The following is a 19,284-nucleotide window of genomic DNA, read 5'->3' as shown; positions in this document are numbered from 1 at the left end:
GGTGGGGCTGGTCCGAAAGGACAAATGGGGCAGTGCCCCACCAAGGCAGCCCACAGAGACCTGCCTTCTTACAACCAGCCCAGGGGGTGGCAATGCCTGCTGCCTCCCTCAGTTGCAGGGAGAAGGATGGACACAATGTTAGAATCGGCTCTGCCACTCATGGGCTCTGGCACCACCTACTGTTGGGCTCCCTGCCTTCCATCCCACCAGACCCAATAAGCCCCAGCTCATATGGTCTAAGGCAGAGGTTTTTAACCTTTTCGAGTCCACGGCTCCCTTGACCAGCTACGTTCTTTCTGTGGCACCCCTGTGGGGCTCAGGAGCCCAGTTATGTCACCCCTTGCCTGCAGAGCTGGCAGCCTCTCACCCTTTTTCAGACACCCTCCCTTGTGGAGGGTTCCCTCAGCCTCCTCTCCTCTCCCCTTGGGAGTCCTCTGAGCAGCTGCTGCCGCCATCCCTGGTCTCTGAGCAAAGCCCCCGCCCCGCCCCAAAGAGAAGTGCCTCCCAGAGGCATGATTCACCTGCGGAGCTTATAGCCAGCTGTGCAAGCCTTGGGGAGGCAGGAATGTGAGAGGGCATCAGAGGAGGGAGGTAACAAAAGAGGGTTGGAAGCCAGTGTTGCCCATGGCACCCCTGACCACCATTCAAGGCACCCCAGGGTGCCATGGCACACTGGTTGAAAACCACTGGTAGATTATTCATGTCTACCCTTGTTCTTGATCTTCCCCAGTGCTGCTCTTTTGTCTTCGTGCTGTTTTGAAAGGAAAAAAACCCTAAAAGTATTTAAATTGCATTCCTCTTGTACAAACCTTTTGAAAATAGAAAATATGTATTTTCAGTTCATTCATCGGTAAAATATGCATTGCGCGCACACATTTTTTAAACGTGAGGTGCATATTTTTGTAATGCACCAAAACTGACTTGCAAAAATCCAGAGGGGTGAGTAATCTGCATGGGAGTTGCATTTTGATCTACAGGCAATCTAGACACTGATCCCCCCCCCCCCTGCAAAAAAAAATATTTCCTGCAAAAAGTGGACTGAAGAAATTCTTCCCCATTCATAATTTGTAGCAACCTGTTTTGTAAAAACCCAGCAGGTAAGCTGTCTCAAGGTGTAAAATTAAGCATGTATCTGCAGATCAAGCTGTTGTTAAAGGCATAGTAACAGAGGCTGGCTGAAAAGTTGGCAACCGTACTCCCAAAGATAACTCTCTTAAAAAAAACAAAAAAAACTTGTACTGCTTGATATCTGACTTACCTAAGTGTTCTTGCTGACTGGAAAGAAATGTCTCTTGCAGCCAGTGGGACTGATCAGATTAAATGTCAGGGACAGGATAGCAGGCAAGGCAAACATTTCTCATTGTGGAAGGGTATCAGAGGACGCACCAGTCAGGAAGCTAGATGAAAACTTTGTTATCTCTTAGACAATGGTAGAAACTCCCGATTCCACCCAATTATGACTAAATTCAGCGCCACCAAGCAACTAGATCAGCAGTGGGGAATGCCAGACTCAAAATACAGCTCTCCAGGACCACAGGACTCACTTCCCCTAGGCTACACCCCCTTCCTTGGCCACACCTCCTGTTTGCTCTTTTTTGCACCTTCCTGGACTGCTTTCGTGACCCCATGGACCAGACTGCTTTTACCTGTCAGTTAATGTGTAACTGGTCTCTGATCCAGCTTCATTAACTACAAACCCCAAAATCTGAAACCTGAGCCAAAGTTTTGCAGCCGTTTTGTAGGATTTGGTAGCACAAACCCCACATTTTGTATGTCCCCCCCCCAAATTGAGTAACTGATACTCAAATTGGGGTCCTAGGTATCCCCCCCAAAACCCCAAAATTTGGACGTTCATAGTTAATGAAACTCTCCCACTGTGCCTCTTCCTGGTCTGAGGAGAGGACAGAGAGAGGTGTGTAAATGTGTGTGGAGACAGGCTATCTTGCAAAGGTAAACAAAATAAAATTAACAAAGGTAAAATTAACATTCGTTGGTATTTTTGCCTCTGGCCAAAAAGTCTGCCCCCTCCCTTCATCATTGCCTTGTGGCCCGCAGAAGGTCACACAGAATAGAATGCGGCCCTAGGGAGGGAAAAAGTTCCCCACCATGGGACTACACCATAAAAAAAACTATCTGCACATCTCACTCCCCCTTTTGTTTGAAGAACCTAAAACAAATCAATACTGATTAAATTTTAGTTGGGTAATCTGTCACTTATCTCGAAATGAGGGGTGGGGAACAACCAGCCTGCAATCTGGATGCACCCCCACCCACATGGCCTCACCATCTTGCCGATAACATCTTACCTCCTCCACGCCGTGCTCCTCCCCCATGAAAAGAATTCATCTGCTAAAAGGCTTCTTTCAATCCTAATTGTGACACAGGAGGTGGCAGTTTTTCAGGGGAGAGAGTCGCAGCTGGGGAGGGAAGGGTTAACTTATTGCAGTGTCTAGGGAAATTATTAGGATTCCACTGTAAGTATCTGTCCTGGTTGGGATCTCAATTACCCCAGGAACTCACTTAATTGCCTTAAATAGGCTACTCCCTATCTGCTCCCCACCACTCCAAACTACAATCTGGAGAGAAGTTAAGAACACAAAAAAAGCCCTGCTGGCTCAGGCCAATGGCCCATCTTGTCCAGAATTCTGTTCTCACACTGGAGAATCAAATGCCTGTAAGAAGCAGGCAGGCAGGAATCTTAGCACAACAGTAACACTGGCCTTCCTTACAGGTTTGTTGTAAGGTTCAGCATAATATACTGTAATGACGATTGCTCTGGCATATGTTTGCATCCTGGGACAATGCTGACATCTAGAGGTCGAAGTCGAGAATGCATGCTCTGAAATACAGTCGAGACAATGCTCGACTTCTATTCAGAAGCGAGTCAGTACCATTGATTTCCACTGAGCCATGTTGTTGTTCAGTCGTGTCCGACTCTTCGTGACCCCATGGACCAGAGCACGCCAGGCACTCCTGTCTTCTGAGGCTTACTTCTGCGGAAGCAGGTATAATAGGACTGCAGCCTCCGATAGAGACCGTATATTAAAATAACGTAATAATAATTAATACAGCGAATAATAAAAAGACTGTGAAATTAAGTAAATAATGACTGTATATTAATACAAATAAATTAAGAAAACATATAATATAGTTCACATGGTTAAGATAGGACGGTCCTGGTGCTGCTGTCTTAGAGGAGGGCGCTCTGTGCATGCTCAGAAACTCAGCTTCTGGGGGGAAAGGGGCTTGGCCACTTCAAGAGGAAGGCATCTGCCGGCACAGCCTCCTTCATCCAGTCCGCCGTCTACGGCGCTCCGAAGCAAGGCAGGGAAGCGAAAGGAGGAGCCAGCCAGCAGCCCCCAGCCTGGGTGGGAGGGGACGCGGCGTCGAGGCCTCCGCCCGGGGCTTGAAGAGCAGCAGGGCGAGACGGAGCCGAGAGCCGGAGCCGTCGCTTGCTCTGCTTTCTGCCTCTGGGCGCCTCAGCCGGAGTCCGCAGCCGGCTCCTCCCCCCGCGCTTTGTTTCCCTTTCCTTTGAACTCCCGAGGCGCACCCGAGCTCTCCCCCGCGTCCTTCTCCTTTCACTTTCCCAGGTCCCTCTCGCTCGCTCTCGCTCTCTTTCCGCCACCCCTGCAAAGACACCCCTCCCCTCCTCTCTCTTCCCTTAACTTTCTCCCTCCGTAACTTGCGCCCCTTCCTTCCTCGCCTCCCACTGCGCGTTCTTCCTTTCTCTTAACTCCTTTCCTCTCCTGCCCTGATTTGCCCTGCTGAGATACCCACACACACACCGCCCCACTCCGACCCCTTGCCTCTGCGGCCAGGCCAGCCTCTCCTTCCGCCATGCCCCACGGCGCTCTGCGGACGGAGTTGTACCCCTTCGAGAGGGTGGTGGTACTGGTTTCGTGCGCCCTCTCCTTCCTAGGGTCTAGCCTTTTGGTGGGCACCCACGCCCTGTGGCCCGAGCTGCGGACGCGGCCCCGGCAGCTCCTGCTTTACCTCTCCTTGGCGGACCTCCTCTCGGCCGCCTCCTACTTCTACGGGGCCCTGAAGGACTTCGGCTCGTCCACGTGGGACTGCGTGGCCCAGGGCGCCGTGTCCACCTTCTCCAACACCAGCTCCTTCTTCTGGACGATGGCCATTGCGTTGTACCTCTACATCAGCATCGTTCAGGGATCGCCTACGGGGACCAGCCTCCTCTGCTTCTTCCACGTGGTGAGGTTCGTGGTCTTCTTCCCCGTCTCTTCATCTTCCCTGTCCTCGGGGACTCCCCTTACGGGTCACTGCAAAAAACAATCAAGGAAAACAAGGGCCCTGGAAGTTTTAAATTGAGGAAACTTTCTGATGCGAATTAAGGAAGCTTGTTTTAGGGGACCTTCACCCGGGGTGAAGCAAATAAATTTGGGAGCCAAATGCATGATCAAATCTGGCATAGTTTATCTTCCGTGTATTTAGTAAACTACTGCCCTTGCCTAATAATTGTAACTGCGACTGGCAAACCAATTCATTGATACGAACACATTTTTTTGCAGAAAAATACAGCACAGGACTTTCATTGCTGCCCAGTCTTGGTGTCCAAAGATGAAATATGCAAGCTTCTCTGGGCAGAGACTCGCCTCTTTTATGTAGATCATGGGGTGTCCCTCCACAGTGTGGTGTAGTAATTAGAGTGACAGACTTGGACTTTGGGAGAATCATAGAATTGTAGAGTTGGAAGGGACCCCTAGGATCATTCTTGTCCAACCCCCCTTCAATGCAGGAATTTGCAGGTTGCCTGTAAGGGGATCGAACCTGCAAACTTAACATTGTCAGCACCATGCTCTAACCAACAAGGTTCAAATCCCTGCTCAGCCATGAAGCTTACTGGGACAGTCCTTCACGCTCAGGCTGTTTGGCTTCAGCTGGTAGACCTCAAGGTTCTTGCTAAAATAAGAAAAAAGCAGATCCCACAACCACAAGCCTGTAGTCTGCTCCCCTCTAGCACCGAGGCCTCTCCATCTCCCTTCACATACACTAAGCTGGACCAATGGTTCATCCAGCTCAGTGTTGTTTACACTGATCGGCAACAGCTCTCCAGGGTTGTGGGCAGAGATTCTAGGATCCATCCCTTCCCCCTACTCTCTTATCTCGCCTACTGATGGAACTCAGATTGTCAATTCCTTGAAAAACCGGGTGGGGTGAGAATGTGATCAATAGGTGAGCTAGCAAGAGAGCTTGGGAGGGATCAGCAAAAAGAAACAGCAGCTTTAATTCACTTGCTGGGGCTTCCCCTGCCTCCCTCTGTGAGCTGATTTGCCAAGTCAAAGAAAAGCCTTTATTATGCCATGTGAGATAGGCAGTGGTCACATGCCAGCCTCCAAGCTGCGAGGAGTGACCACAGTGACCCTTTGACGCTCAGGCCTGCCAGCTGCTCAGCATTTGTTTAATAGGTTTTTTTTCTTTTTACCCATCCCCCCACGCTGGTATCTTTTCAATTAATTAAACTCCCAACTTTGTCAAGCTGGTACCCTCCAGATGTTTTGGATTATGACAACCCTGATGAGAGTTGCAGTCCTAAACATCTGGAGGGCAGCAGATTGGTGAAGGCTACTTACATCCATTTCAGCAGCTGCCCACTCGCCATAGGCGACAAGGAATTCCACAGAGGCGAGTGAGCAGGTCGCTTCCTCTCCACCCAGCACAGAAACTCAGCAGATTGGAAGAGACAGAGAGCGCCTCCCTGCTCTCTGAGCCCCCAGCAAGCTAGTAAAATATTTTGCGGGCTAATAATTTTTGTGGGCTTATTTACAAGGCTGCTTTTGTATAGCACCAGCTTGGGGCGGTGGGGGGGGGGACTTCTTAAGGCAGCTTACAATGCAAAACCTTAAAATGAAATAATAAGCAATTAATCGAATAAACAGTGCTGCACTAAAACTGCAGCACAGGATATTATCCTAGGAGAGATGCACAAACCATTGTTGCAGTCTCATGCCCATTTACTTGGAGAGAGATTCGTAGCTCTGGTAGAGTACCTGCTTTGCATGCAAAAGGTTCCAGGTTCAATCCCTGGCATCTCCAAGTAGGAGTCAAAAAGGGGACCTTTTTTTGGCCCAAGGGTTGCCCTCCCTTATGGGTGATCTTCTGGGGGGCCCATGCCAGTGGTAGGTGGGGGTCAGAGGCAAAAGTGGGCGGAGTAGCGGCTGCAGCTCCTCCTGTTGCGCAATACAGGTTTCTCCGCATATCCCTCTCTCTACTCATCCTAGCAAGCAAGATGGGTTTTCATTATTCTTAGGCTGGATGGATCAAAGGTGGAAGCTTTGCGTGCTCAATCGTTCTCCGGACCTCAGGAGGAAAACCTGTTATGCGCTTGTCCCGGCAAGAAATTGAACTCTGCCCATCCTAGTGCTGACATGCCGTTTGGCATGTTTGACTCCTCTCTCTCTCTCTCTCTCCTCTTGAGAACTTGGCCATCATGAGAACAGAGCTTGGGTGTGGCTTGAAATTACCTTTGCTTGTCTCCCAGGATAACCTATCTCCTAGGTAGGCGAGGCCTGTCGATTCGAGTACAGAAGCTTCTCTTTCCCGTCCAAACCAGACGATTTCACCTGACCTATATCCAGAGGTAGCAGAACATTGGCAGCAAGTTTTTGCAAAGTTAGATAGCATTTTGGGTGGCTCAGATTTTGTCTTTGGGACCGTAGAGTGCAACATACCAAGTTCCACACTCAATTTTGCCCTCTGCGCATGCTTTTTGCGCTCTACAGCGAGATCCATCAGTAGGAACCTATAACACTGGCTTTTGGCCCAGCCAGACTCCATACATACCAATCATTTTAAGCACGATTCCCTACCCAAAGAATTCTGGGTATATGATAGCCTGTGTGGTGTGGTGTGGTGGTTAGAGTGTCAGATTAGAGCCCGGGAGATGAGGGTTCGAATCCCTACTCTCTGCCATGAATTAAACTCAGGAATCTGTAATGAGAGCCATTACAATGAGAGCCAACATGGTGTAGTGGTTAGAGTGTCAGACAAGTACCTGGGAGACACGGGTTCGAATCCCCACGGACATGAAGCTCACTGGGTGACCTTGGGCCTCTCATTGCCCCCTCAGCCTCACCTTGAGCGCCTTGGAGGAAAACGGGGGCTATAAAGTCTGGTGTGCCTCTGGGAGGTGCGTTGCTGCTGTTGTGGCCGCTGGGTGCTGAGCAGAACAGTGACTCATGCAGAAACACGGCAGGTAGACTCATTGGAGTTAAGGTTTCCTTAATATGGAACATTTGGGAAGGAGGCTAAAGGTGAAATCAGGGTTCTTGGCATGATGAGCTCCTTGGAGGGGGGGAAAAGGGGGGGTTGCCTTTGTTTGTCTGTTGGAAACACTCAAAGCGTTTGGGTGCTTGTATTGGAGCGCCTTCCCCATCGGTGGTGTTTATCAAGTGCGTAAGAGGCTTTTTTTTTTTTTTGAAACTCTTTAGGACTGGCAGTGAGATTTGGAATGAAATACTAGACCGTCGGGCTGGTCACCTGCAAGGGGACATCAACAAGCGGTCAGCCTCTTAGCTCATGACTAGGGCATATTTATAGCTCGCTGGGGGAGGAGGGTGCCTTTCAGAAAGCCAGCTGATTCTTAGGCAGCCAGGCACAACTTTATACTCATTATTTAATTGCATATTCATGACCCACACTTTCATAACATATGCCAAAGGTGGCTTATGTGACTGAAATGCTTTTATCTGTGTTTTAATTTGTGTAAGCGGCTTTGAGTCCCCAGTCTGGGGCAGAAAGGCGGGATATAATAATTTTCTTTGTTTCATTGAGTTTATACACTACTTGATTGTAAAAACAAAACAAAAAATAGAATCATCACCAAGAAAAATTAAGACCAATAAGGCTTTTGAAAAGTTAACTGGCACCTGCTTTCTAAACATATAGGCAAGCTTTTCTAAACAAAAATGTGTTTAGCAGGTGCTGAAAACAGTACGTTGATGGCATCTGCCTGATATCAATAATATGATAAAATCAATCAATATCTGTAAAATGTAAATTTAAAAACATGGATAAGACTGCAATAGGTCAAAGAGAAAAATTCATATTGTAAACACCTGTCTAGAAAGTAGAGTTTGACAAAGTCATCCCAAGAGAAGGCAGGGGTGGTTGCTGTCAAACCTCAAGCAGCAGGGAGTTCCACAGGGTAGGGCTTGCCACATGAAAGCCTTTGTCCCTGGCGAATGCCAACCTAATCTCACAGGTGTGAGAGGAACTACCAGAAATGCCCCATCAGAAGATACACCAGTGATCAAGGTGGAGTATAAGGGATCAGGTGGTTACTTTGAAGGCAAGGCATTTAAGGCTTTCTGAATTAACTCAACAGCCTTGATCTTAGAGCGGTAGCAAATCGGGAGTGTTTTGAGCATCCTGGGAAGACTTGAGTGGAAAGTGATAGTATTATCCACCTGGCCTGTTTGTTTGGGAATTGGCCAGCTCGCAGTCACTTGATTTGGCTGCAGGTAGCATGCATTACAGATGTAAACCAGTCTTGCAATCTGTTTAACAGTTTTGATGCCAGACCAGGGCATGGTGGGAATTGCAGGTTGATGAGGGATTACGAACATAGGAAGCTGAAATCCCAGAGAGCTGTTGCCAGTCAGTATCAACAATACTGAGCTACCGTAACTTAGTGGCTGGGGCTACCCAGTTAGATGGGCAGAATTATTATGGCTATGGTCATTCTAGTATATGGCAGATTCTATGTCTTAAGAAAAAGGCTGCAGCTTAGTGTTAGAGCACCTGCTTTGCATGCAGAAGGTCCCAGGTTCCACTGCCGGCATCTCTAATGAAACCCTGGAGTTTTGGACCAATGGTACAACTTAGTATAAGGCAGCTTCCTCCGTCTTAAGGGAAGGGCTTTAGCTCAGTGGTAGAGCACCTGCCTTGCATGTAGAAGGTTCTGGGTTCAATTCCCGGCAGGGCTGGGAGATACAGTACCCCTGTTTGAAACCCTGAAGTGCTGCTGCTAGTCAGTGTAGACACTACTGAGCTAGATGGAACCTAAATGTGCAGCGTTAGCCAACAGATTTAGAATAGACCACACACACACACACACACACACACACACACACACACACACACACACACTTCTTTCCCATGCTTTGGGATAAAATGCCTTCTCATCAGTTGGTCAGTCACATCTCGGGTCAACTGGCTGAAGTCCGGCTTGCTGAAGTCAATGTTTGTGTCTCACTAAAGTTGCAGTGTAACGCCTTTGCACAATTGAGCAAACAGGCTTGTCCTCTCATAAACTCTGTCCTAGTTCTGGAATGGTAGGGCAGTATATCCGGATGATAAGGAAAGGGGAGGCAGGAAATTAAGAGGCAACTTCCTTAACCCTTGAGAGTGAATTCTGGAGTTGAAGGCGTCGCAGATTGAGATGCAATTGTGTCTGCTTAGAGCACCACCTGGAATGAGTATCTCCACGGCCCAGACTGGTTCCTTGAGATCTTCTGCAGGCAGATCAGGTTGTGGCTTGTCATCTCTAAAGATTTGGAAGGTGGTGCTCCATGACTGTGGCATCTGGTGCTCCATGAGAGTGGTAGGGCAGAGGACAAGGGTGTGTGTTGGACTTCCTTTTCTTGCAATGAGGAGAAATTGATATGAACCTTCCTAATTCAGCCTCAGTGGATTGCTGTGCAAACCGACACGTGGCTATCCTTCAAAATCTAGTCACTATCCATGAATTTTTTTGACACAGTTCCTGAACTGGAACCAAAAAAATGGCCGCGCCCTGGTGGCTAATTATTCCCCCTCTCTGCCTGCAGCTGGGGAGTGCCGCTTGTCATCACCGTGCTGGCCGTGATTCTGAAGAAGATCGGTTACGACGCCTCCGATGTCTCTGTGGGCTGGTGCTGGATCAACATCGAGGCGGAGGATCGGATCCTGTGGATGCTCCTCGCAGGGAAGCTGTGGGAGATCCTGGCCTACGTGACTCTCCCGGTCTTCTACATCCTCATAAAGAAACACATCAACCGAGCGGTAGGTATTCCTTTTTTTCCAGGTAGGGGAAGACTAATTGTCTAGGGGTGAGCATCAATTTCCTCTAGGATTTGAGTGGACATTTGGGGCCTAAGGGCTATGCTTTCTTGTCGTCATCATTGCCGCATCCAGCAGGGATGTTGACACACCATTGGAGGCCGCAGGGGCACCGTGTGGGGAGTCAGGGATGGGTCAAGGCTCGGAGCTGATTGCAGGAGGAGCTTTGCGCCTGAGACTTTGGACTAGGATTCCCAGAGGAACATCTCAGACCAACAGGGCCTATAGATCCAGAACCTGGACCCCTCATATTCTCCTGAGAAATCGGGTGCCTCCCGACATTAATTTCATTTCATTTATTAGGCTTAGAGGGGAGCAGAACTGAAGCACATGACTTCACTGCTAGATGCAGCCTTTTACGCTGCACGATGTCATCGCAGTCCCTAAGTCTCCAAACCTACAAAAATAGTTTTGCAGTTGGAATGCCCATGTTGTTATGCTCAATTTGCAATAAGTGTTTATCCCCCTTGGTAGGTGTGTTTTGTTTTGTTTGTTTGTTTGTTTCTGGCTTTTCCTGGTAGTGGAGCATAATTTTCTGGCAACAGAAATAATTCCAGATTCTTTTGCCATTCCATCCTCCTCTGCAGGGGGCCCCGACAGCTGCCCTAGTCGCGTCTGGCTAAAACCAAGTTTGTGTGTTGGAACAGGTGTTGGCAGAGGGGCGCTCTTTTAACCAGATCTGCCCCAGGCTGCCGCATTCCACGCCAGACGTTCCAAGCCAGCGTCTTTCCCTTTGCTTATCTGTATTTGAGCACGAATGACTATCTTAGATATCCCTGAGCCACCTTCAAAACTGCTTAGGGGGTTCCCCGCTAAGTCCTGCTCAGATCTGACCCATTGACATTAAGGGACCTGGGGTGTGTGTGTGTGTGTAGTGGTTAGAGTGTTTGGCTAGGACCTGAGAGAGTATGGTTTGAATCCCCATTCAGCCATGAAACTCACTGGGTGACCCTGCCTCTCAGCCTAACCTACCTTGCTGGGTTGTGAGAATGAAATGAGGAGGAGAGAACCATATATTCTGCTTGAACTCCTTGGAGGAAAGGAGGTATATAATAGAAGGAAGGAAGGAAGGAAGGAAGGAAGGAAGGAAGGAAGGAAGGAAGGAAGGAAGGAAGGAAGGAAGGAAGTTTGGTGGGTCTGTTCTGAGTAGGATTTAGTTAGATACAAACCCACTGAGGTCAAAAAGTAAGCAGGTCTCTGGCTGGTGCTATGCATATGTGCAAAGTGTCCCTCATTCAGAGTTTTACCTCTGCCACTAACTCCAGTCAATCAATCAATCAATCAATCAATCAATCAATCAATCAATTAATTATAGCAACCCTTAAGCAGACCACAGTTTCTCATCCCACAACGCCCATCTGCAAAGAAGCCTAACTGATTCTGACCAACCTCACAAGGCTGTTGTAACAATTACTGAGATAATGTTCAAAGCAATTCATATGGCCCATGGGGCAGGGAATATTTCCAGACTGAGGGCCACATTCCATTCTGGGCAACCTTCCAGGGGCCATGTGCCATGGCTAGTGTCTAGGGTTGTTATATTTTGGCAAAATCACAAAAAAAAGAAGTTGTTGAGCTATTTTAAAGGGAAATCGCCAAATACGATATTGCCGACATGGGTTGCCATACATCCAGATTTTACTGGACATTCTGCCTATTTCTGCCCAGGCACTGCTTCCGACTGCAACATTCTGGCTACGTCTGGGAAATTCCAGACATATGGGAACCTTACTGGTGTCAAAGGTGGGTGGAGAAATGAACACGGATTTTACCTTTTGCACATTGGGCTACTTTCTACACACTCTTCTTGCACGCCCCTCTCTCTATCCAAGCGAGCAAGAGGCATGATCAGAGTTCAACAGCACATCCCTGAATCGGGGTTGGCGTGATGTGTGGCGAGGGCCTGGCAGGGAGACTCGGGGGGCCGCAGTCAGCCTCTGGATTTTGAGGTTCCCCACCCTTGAGACAGATGCTAAATTGACCCTGCCCCCACCCACGCTTTCCCCTCGCTCCTCACGGTGGTCTTCCCTTTCCCAAAGCATGCTGCGCTGTCAGAGTACCGCCCTATCCTGTCGAGGACCCCAGCTTTGCTACCGAGGACTTCCATAGCGGATAAGAAGCTGATCCTGATCCCAGTGATATTCATCTTCCTCCGAATCTGGAGCACCATCCGGTTCGTCTTGACGCTTTGCGGCTCCCCTGCAGTCCAGAACCCGATGCTGGTGGTCCTTCACGTAAGTATCTTAGCTGTAAGGCAGGTGGGAGGTCCTGGAATCTGGTCACTTCATCCTAGAGGTTCCCAAAAGGTCTATGAGGCAGACTTTCATTTATTTATTTTTATTGTGACATTAATATTTATTTTTATTGTTACAGGTAGGTAGCCGTGTTGATCTGAGCCAAAGCAAAATAGAAAAATTCCTTCAGTAGCACCTTAAAGACCAACTAAGTTTTTATTTTGGTATGAGCTTTCGTGTGCATGCACACTTAAGCTCATACCAAAATAAAAACTTAGTTGGCCTTTAAGGTGCTACTGAAGGAATTTTTCTATTTTTATTGTGACATTCAAACTTTTCTTCCAAGGACCTCAAGGCAATGTTTGCAGTTCTTCCCCTGCAGTACCTAATTTTATCTCCACAACAATCCTGCGAGGTGGGTCAGGCTGAGAGGTTATTTAGTAGCCAAAGGGCACTCGATTAGCTTCAGGGCTGAGTCGTCGTCATCATCATCATCATCATCATCATCATCATCTTTATATCCCACCCTTTTGGCTGGGTTTCCCCAGCCACTCTGGGCAGCTCCCAACAGAATCTTAAAAATGTGATATAACATCAAACATTCAAAACTTCCCTAAACAGGGCTGCCTTCAGATGTCTTCTAAAAGTCAGATACTTGTTTATTTCCTTGACATCTGATGGGAGGGCATTCCACAGGGTGGGCGCCACTACAGAGAAGGCCCTCTGCCTGGTTCCCTGTAACCTCACATCTCGCAATGAGGGAACTGCCAGAAGGCTGAATGATGGGGGTGGAGACGCTCCTTCAGGTATACCGGGCTGAGGCCATTTAGGGTTTTAAAGGTCAGCACCAACACTTTGAATTGTGCTTGGAAATGTCCTGGGAGCCAATGTAGGACTTTCAGAACCTGTGTTATATGGTCACAGTGGCCACAGTGTGAAGATTTGAACTCTGGTCTCTTGGACCTCTATCTTTTTCTCCCCTGCAGCACACGCCTTTCAGTATTTTGGAAAGCATTGTGTAATGGATTATTATTATTATTACTTATTTGTAGCCCACCCATCTGATGGGTTGCCCCAGCCACTCTGGGTGACTTCCAGCATATATAAAACACAGTACAACATTAAACCTTAAAAAGCTTCCCTATACAGGGCTGCCTTCAGATGTTTCCTAAATGTTATAGAATTACTCATCTCCTTAACATCTGATGGATAAATAAATGCACAGCTTGATATTCATTTGCATTAGCCACTGGTCTCTGCATCTTGAGTCCAAAATGCAAACGTGTGTAAACTACTAAGGCAGGAACAGAAAAATTAAAATTAAAAAAATGCTAATGCAATTTTAGGCTGTGTCAACAGAAATAGCTATTGATTAATGTGGTGGTCTTGCAAACCAGTGTACAAATTTGGGGAAGAGATAATAAAGGAAATTCCTGATATAATAGGTGCACCACTGCCTTTAAGCCCCAGACTCTGCCTTCTATCAATTTTTGATGGGTCAAATGCAGACTTCATATGTAAACTACTTTTTCTATTAATAGCTGCTCATTTGACCAAATCACAGGACTGGGAGTTGTTGTTGAGGTTTGTTTGTTTATTTGTTTGAAGATATATGTCCATAAAGTAATGCTTATTCTCACTTCTGAGACACTGACTTATGAAACTTACTTGGGGTGCAGCTAAATCTGTGGATCTTGCCCCCATTGGTTACTTTTATGGTTCGTGAATCATAGAGATGGCAAGTTCTGATGGAATATGCCTTTATTTGGTGTTCACATTATTTGTTTTGTAGTCTTCTTGTGTTGGGTTGTATCTTGTGTAGTTGACTTCTGATGGCATAGCAGAATTGGCCGCATAGAGTCATAGAATTGGAAAGGACCTCAAGTTTCATCTAGTCCAACCCCCTGCAATGCAGGAATCTCAACCCAAGGTCTCCCATCCAATTTGAAACCACATCGGACCCTGCTTAGTTTTGCAATTGTGCTAGCAGTTTTATTGCTGCACCACTGGGAGGCTATAAGCCACATTCTAGATTTATAAGAATTCAAATGTTTTAGTATGGCAGCACCTGCACTTTGGAACTCCCTGCCTATTGATATCAGGCAAGCTGCCTTCGCCGTATTCTTTTTTTTTTTTGGTGCCTGCTAAAAACATTTTGGTTTAGACAGGCCTACGCAGATTTTTAGAAGGTTCCTGTGAGTCTTAATCTGTTTTTAGTCCATTTTAAGCTTCCAAATGCCTTAAATTATTGCTTGGTGATAATTTTATCGTTTTATCTTTTCTGTGTTTGTGTAAACCATTTTGAGGATGTATTTTTACAGTCAAGCGGTGTTTACAATTTATGAAATGACGGCTGAGCTTTTCCATGAACTGCCTGCTTATATGAACCCAGCGGCTTCATATAATATCTATATAGAGCCGCTGGGAGAGATCGTCAGGGGGGTTGGGCTGGGTGTTCATCAGTATGCAGATGACACCCAGCTCTACCTCTCTTTTAAATCAGAACCAGTGTAGGCGGTGAATGTCTTGTGTGAGTGCCTGGAGGCGGCTGGAGGATGAATGGCGGCTAACAAATTGAGGTGAATCCTGACAAGACAGAAGTACTGTTTTGGGGGGACGGGGTGGGTGAGTGTGGGGGACTCCCTGGTCCTGAATGGGGTAACTGTGCCCCTGAAGGACCAGGTGCGCATCCTGGGATTCATTTTGGAATCACAGCTGTCCATGGAGGTGCAGGTTAATTCTGTATCCAGGGCGGCTGTCTACCAGCTCCATCTGGTACGCAGGCTGAGACCCTACCTGCCCCACGGACTGTCTCGCCAGAGTGGTGCATGCTCTGGTTATCTCCCACTTGGACTACTGCAATGCGCTGTATGTGGGGCTACCTTTGAAGGTGACCCGGAAACTGCAATTAATCCAGAATGCGGCAGCTAGACTGGTGACTGGGAGCGGCCGCCGGGACCACATAACACCAGTCCTGACTCCTGAGAGATCTGCATTGGCTCCCAGTACATTTCCGAGCACAATTCAAAGTGTTGGTGCTGACCTTTAAAGCCCTAAACGGCCTCGGTCCTGTATACCTGAAGGAGCGTCTCCACCCCCATCGTTCAGCCCGGACACAGAGATCCAGTGCTGAGGGCCTTCTGGCGGTTCCCTCATTGCGAGAAGTGAGGTTACAGGGAACCAGACAGAGGGCCTTCTCGGTAGTGGCGCCCGCCCTGTGGAACGCCCTCCCATCAGATGTTAAGGAAATAAGCTGCTATCCTATTTTGAAAACACATCTGAAGGCAGCCCTGTTTAGGGAAGTTTTTAATATTTAATGCTGTATTATTTTTAACACTCGATTGGGAGCCACCCAGAGTAGCTGGGAAAACTCAGCCAGATGAGTGGGGTATAAATAATAAATTATTATTATTATTATTATTTTCTCCCTCCCAAGGGCATCGGTAACACATTCCAAGGTGGTGCCAACTGCATTATGTTTGTCCTTTGCACGCGGGTCGTCCGGAACAAGCTGCTTTCCTCCTTGTGCTGCTGGAGATCCAGTAGCCCAGAGCATTCCCTGCTGAGCCCAGAGAGCCGCTCCCAGGGCCCTGATTCGGCCACCAAGGACTGGGGGGATGTGCGAGAAAGCGATCGAGCAAAAGCGGAATTCTCGAGCACCTGAGGCCTCCAAGGAACGCCCCTGTTTCAATGGAAGATGGGGCCTTGCCATGTCAGGATTTTATCTGTGAGTGTTTTCAGCTTTTGAGGGCTTCTGGCAAAGATTTGGGGTTGCACCCAACTTGAAGGGGAACCACTGAAATGAATGTACCTTAGTTAGCTGTGCTCATTTGTGGCAGTGAGTCTACTCTTGAGTCAAACCTACAACCCTCGGCCAGGTATTTCACAGCCAAAATGAGGAATTGAGGCTGCCTCCACGCTGGGAATTTACTGTGGACTAGCTGTGCTTTGTTCACTCACATTTTGTGGGGCGTCTGCACAGTTTCATGAGCAAAACGTATCCTGTTTCCCTTGTTTGGCTTCTCTCCCTCCCCCCAAACCTGCAACAGAAACCCAACTTTTTAAAAATGCAGCGGAATTTCCCCTGACGGCGCTGCTATTCTGGCCAATCACATTGCTGTAGCCGTTTTCGAGGTTGTGCCCTCTAGCCACTTCCTTCTCTATGGTCTGCCACTAGGGTTGCCAGACTCAATAGCGGACAGGACTTCTGTGCCTTTAATTGCCCTGTTCTCTTTTGAGTCTGGAAACCTTAAAGAGAAACCAGCAGACCCTTTGCTTGGAAATTAAACAAAGGGTCTGCTGGTTTCTCTTTAAGGTTTCCAGACTCAAAAGAGAGCAGGGCAATTAAAGGCACAGAAGTCCTGTCCTCTATTGAGTCTGGCAACCCTATCTGCCCAGGGAGGCTGAGAATGTCCCCTGCCTGAAGACTCTGTAGAAGGTGCCCCTCAGGGTAGGTGGAAATGGAAGGGATATTTCACTGACTCTTTCGTTTGTTTGTTTTGCTGTCTGGGCAGGTAACAGAAATGCCTCCAAGTGCCTACAGAGGGAGCTACTTGCCTGAGAAAAAAGTAGCCAAAGTTTTCACGGGTCTGCGGTAAGGGGGCTCTTATGAAGAATGGGCCCCTTTCTGGAATCCAGTTCCTTAGCTGGCTGACTTTTCACTTCTCTCTCTCTTTTTTGATCGTGGGGGTGTTGCGAAGATACTTCCCAGCTTCCACTTTTAATTCTTCTCCTCTAAGGCTTGTTTTAGTGCTTTCGTTTTCTTTTAAGAGACTTGGAGAATTCTCAAATCTTTAGCAAGAGCTTCTTTTCAGGAAGGGATTTGACCGTTGCAAATTCACTCCAAAGAGAGGAAGTGCTCCAGATTTTAGGTTTTGCATGGTTGGGTGATTTACAGCAGCTGGTGTGTTCCCAGCACCCTCCAGGTGTTTTGGACTGACTACAACTCCCATCAGCCCCAGCCAGCATGCCAGAACATTGGCTCTCCCACGCAAAGAGGTGGGTTTTTCTTTCAAAGTGTGCTCGCTTCAGAAATTTCCTACAGGACAAAGAAGAGAGGAAGAGTCTGCGATTCGCTGTGGAGCTTTCCTGTGCAAATAGATTTGACCCGTGAGACTCCCTGGACTTTTATCTTTCCAGAGGACTGTGAACACTGTTTAAAAAGACCGTGTTTCCTGTTGGAATTGTCATAATTATGCTCTGGAGTTTTGTGTGGGTTTTTTTGGGGGGGGTTGTTTTTTTTTAATATATAAAACAAGTAGACCGAGACTAACTTTGAGCTGCTACCTTAAGTTTTTCGGTTTTTCTTCCCCCCCCCTTTTTTAAAGAAATGAATAAAGTAGCTACCAGTAGTTTAAGAACTACGAATCCTTTGTTTGTTTGTTTGTTTGTTTGTTTGTTTGTTGTTGCTGTTGTTTTAATTTCGATTCATGCATCTCTTCCCATGAGGCATCCCGGAGCGATTTGCGATAGAAAACATATTTAAAAACATTTATATAGATAGTTTAAATTTTTTTTATATTTTTAAAAAAACAAGTTTAAAGCAACAAAAGCCCATATATAAAATCAAATTTCAAAACCAAGACAGGATCTTTATCTGCTGGGATAAAGATTTAGAAGGCTCCTTGAAAGAGGAATATTTAGCAGGAACTCATTTAGCTAGAGCTGGCATGAGTCTGAATGCCAGGTGCTGGGAACCACTCTGGCCGGGAGGGTACTCTTGGACTCATAACCTGCTTGTGGGCATCCCATAATAGGCATCTGGTTGGCCACTGTGAAGACCGAGTGCTGGTCTAGGTGCGTTCTGTTATGGTGGCAACAATTCTGATATGCTCCTACATTGGCCAACTTTATTGGGCCTTCCAACTGTCAACAGCTGCTTTCCCCGGAATCTTCCAGCTTCCTTCCTCTGATTGGCTCTTGCCATACCGCCTGCCTTTTGATGACCTCCTTTCAAGGGAAAACAGAGCTTGGCTGATTTCCCCCTGCTCTACTTGCCAGGGCAAAAAGCTGCGGTAAGTTTATGTGCCTCTGCAGGAACGCACCGGGTGTGTGGGGTGACTCCCTATGGAGGGGCTTCACCACTACCCACTTCTGGGACTCTTGATCCAATTGACCGCCCTGAGAGAGAACGGCTGAAGTTCCAGCTTTCGACTTTGCTTCCATCTGGGAGTAGGGGAACCAGCCCCCCTCCAGATGTTGTGGGACTACAACTACTACCGTCTCTACCAACAGCTGGGATGGATGGCAATTGGGAGTCCAACAATGTTTGGAAGTTCCCTCATCCCCATTTTAATCTGTTTTACGGCCAGAGCAGCCACTCATGCAGAGACATGGCAGGGAGTCTCCTTTTCAGATGGTGCTCCTGCGGGCTTTTCAGGTATTGATGGACTACAAATCCCACCATCCCTGATCCCTAATCAGTCTTAATAAAAGTGTTTGGGAGATTGTAGCTCTGGAAGGGTTGTCTCCTAACAACTCTCAGCACCCTTACCAAACTGCAGCACCCAGGACAACAATTGTTGATTTCAGAAAACTTTTTTAAAGAAAGTTTTTATTAAATACTTTGTGTTACAAAACAAATAAACAGGGAAAAGCACGTCTGTGTCCCCACTATCAATTCAGAGTCCTTTTCACAGTTCTTTTATATGTAGAGGTAGACCCTTTTGTCGTAGACATCTTGTAGTTGGGGAGGGAGAGAGATGGGTTTTTTGTTATGATGATGATATAAGAATAATAATTAATAATAATTTATTATTTATACCCCGCCCATCTGGCTGGGTTTCCCCAGCCGCTCTGGGCAGCTCCCAACAGAATATAATAATAAAAAAGCGATAAAATATCAAACATTACAAACTTCCCTAAACAGGGCTGCCTTCAGATGTCTTCTAAATGTCAGATAGTTGTTTGTTTCCTTGACATCTGATGGGAGGGTGTTCCACAGGGCAGGCGCCACTACAGAGAAGGCCCTCTGCCTGGTTCCCTGTAACCTCAC

The 19,284-nt window shown here is 47.4% G+C and overlaps 1 protein-coding gene across 1 annotated transcript; it reads left to right on the top strand.

Annotated features, from left to right (window-relative positions):
- Window positions 1-3,129: 3,129 nt before the first annotated feature.
- On the top strand, window positions 3,130-19,203 carry GPR157 (G protein-coupled receptor 157). Its single transcript, XM_060276226.1, has 5 exons — window positions 3,130-4,214; window positions 9,786-9,999; window positions 12,096-12,290; window positions 15,727-16,017; window positions 16,805-19,203. The coding sequence occupies exons 1-4, from the start codon at window positions 3,838-3,840 to the stop codon at window positions 15,952-15,954; spliced, it is 1,014 nt and encodes a 337-aa protein (XP_060132209.1). The 5' UTR covers window positions 3,130-3,837; the 3' UTR covers window positions 15,955-16,017; window positions 16,805-19,203.
- Window positions 19,204-19,284: the final 81 nt, after the last annotated feature.

This window comes from Zootoca vivipara, chromosome 6 (assembly GCF_963506605.1).
Source record: "Zootoca vivipara chromosome 6, rZooViv1.1, whole genome shotgun sequence".
NCBI lineage: Eukaryota > Metazoa > Chordata > Lepidosauria > Squamata > Lacertidae > Zootoca > Zootoca vivipara.
The sequence above is the reverse complement of the archived record's forward strand: the minus strand, read 5'-3'. Positions and strand labels throughout refer to the sequence as shown.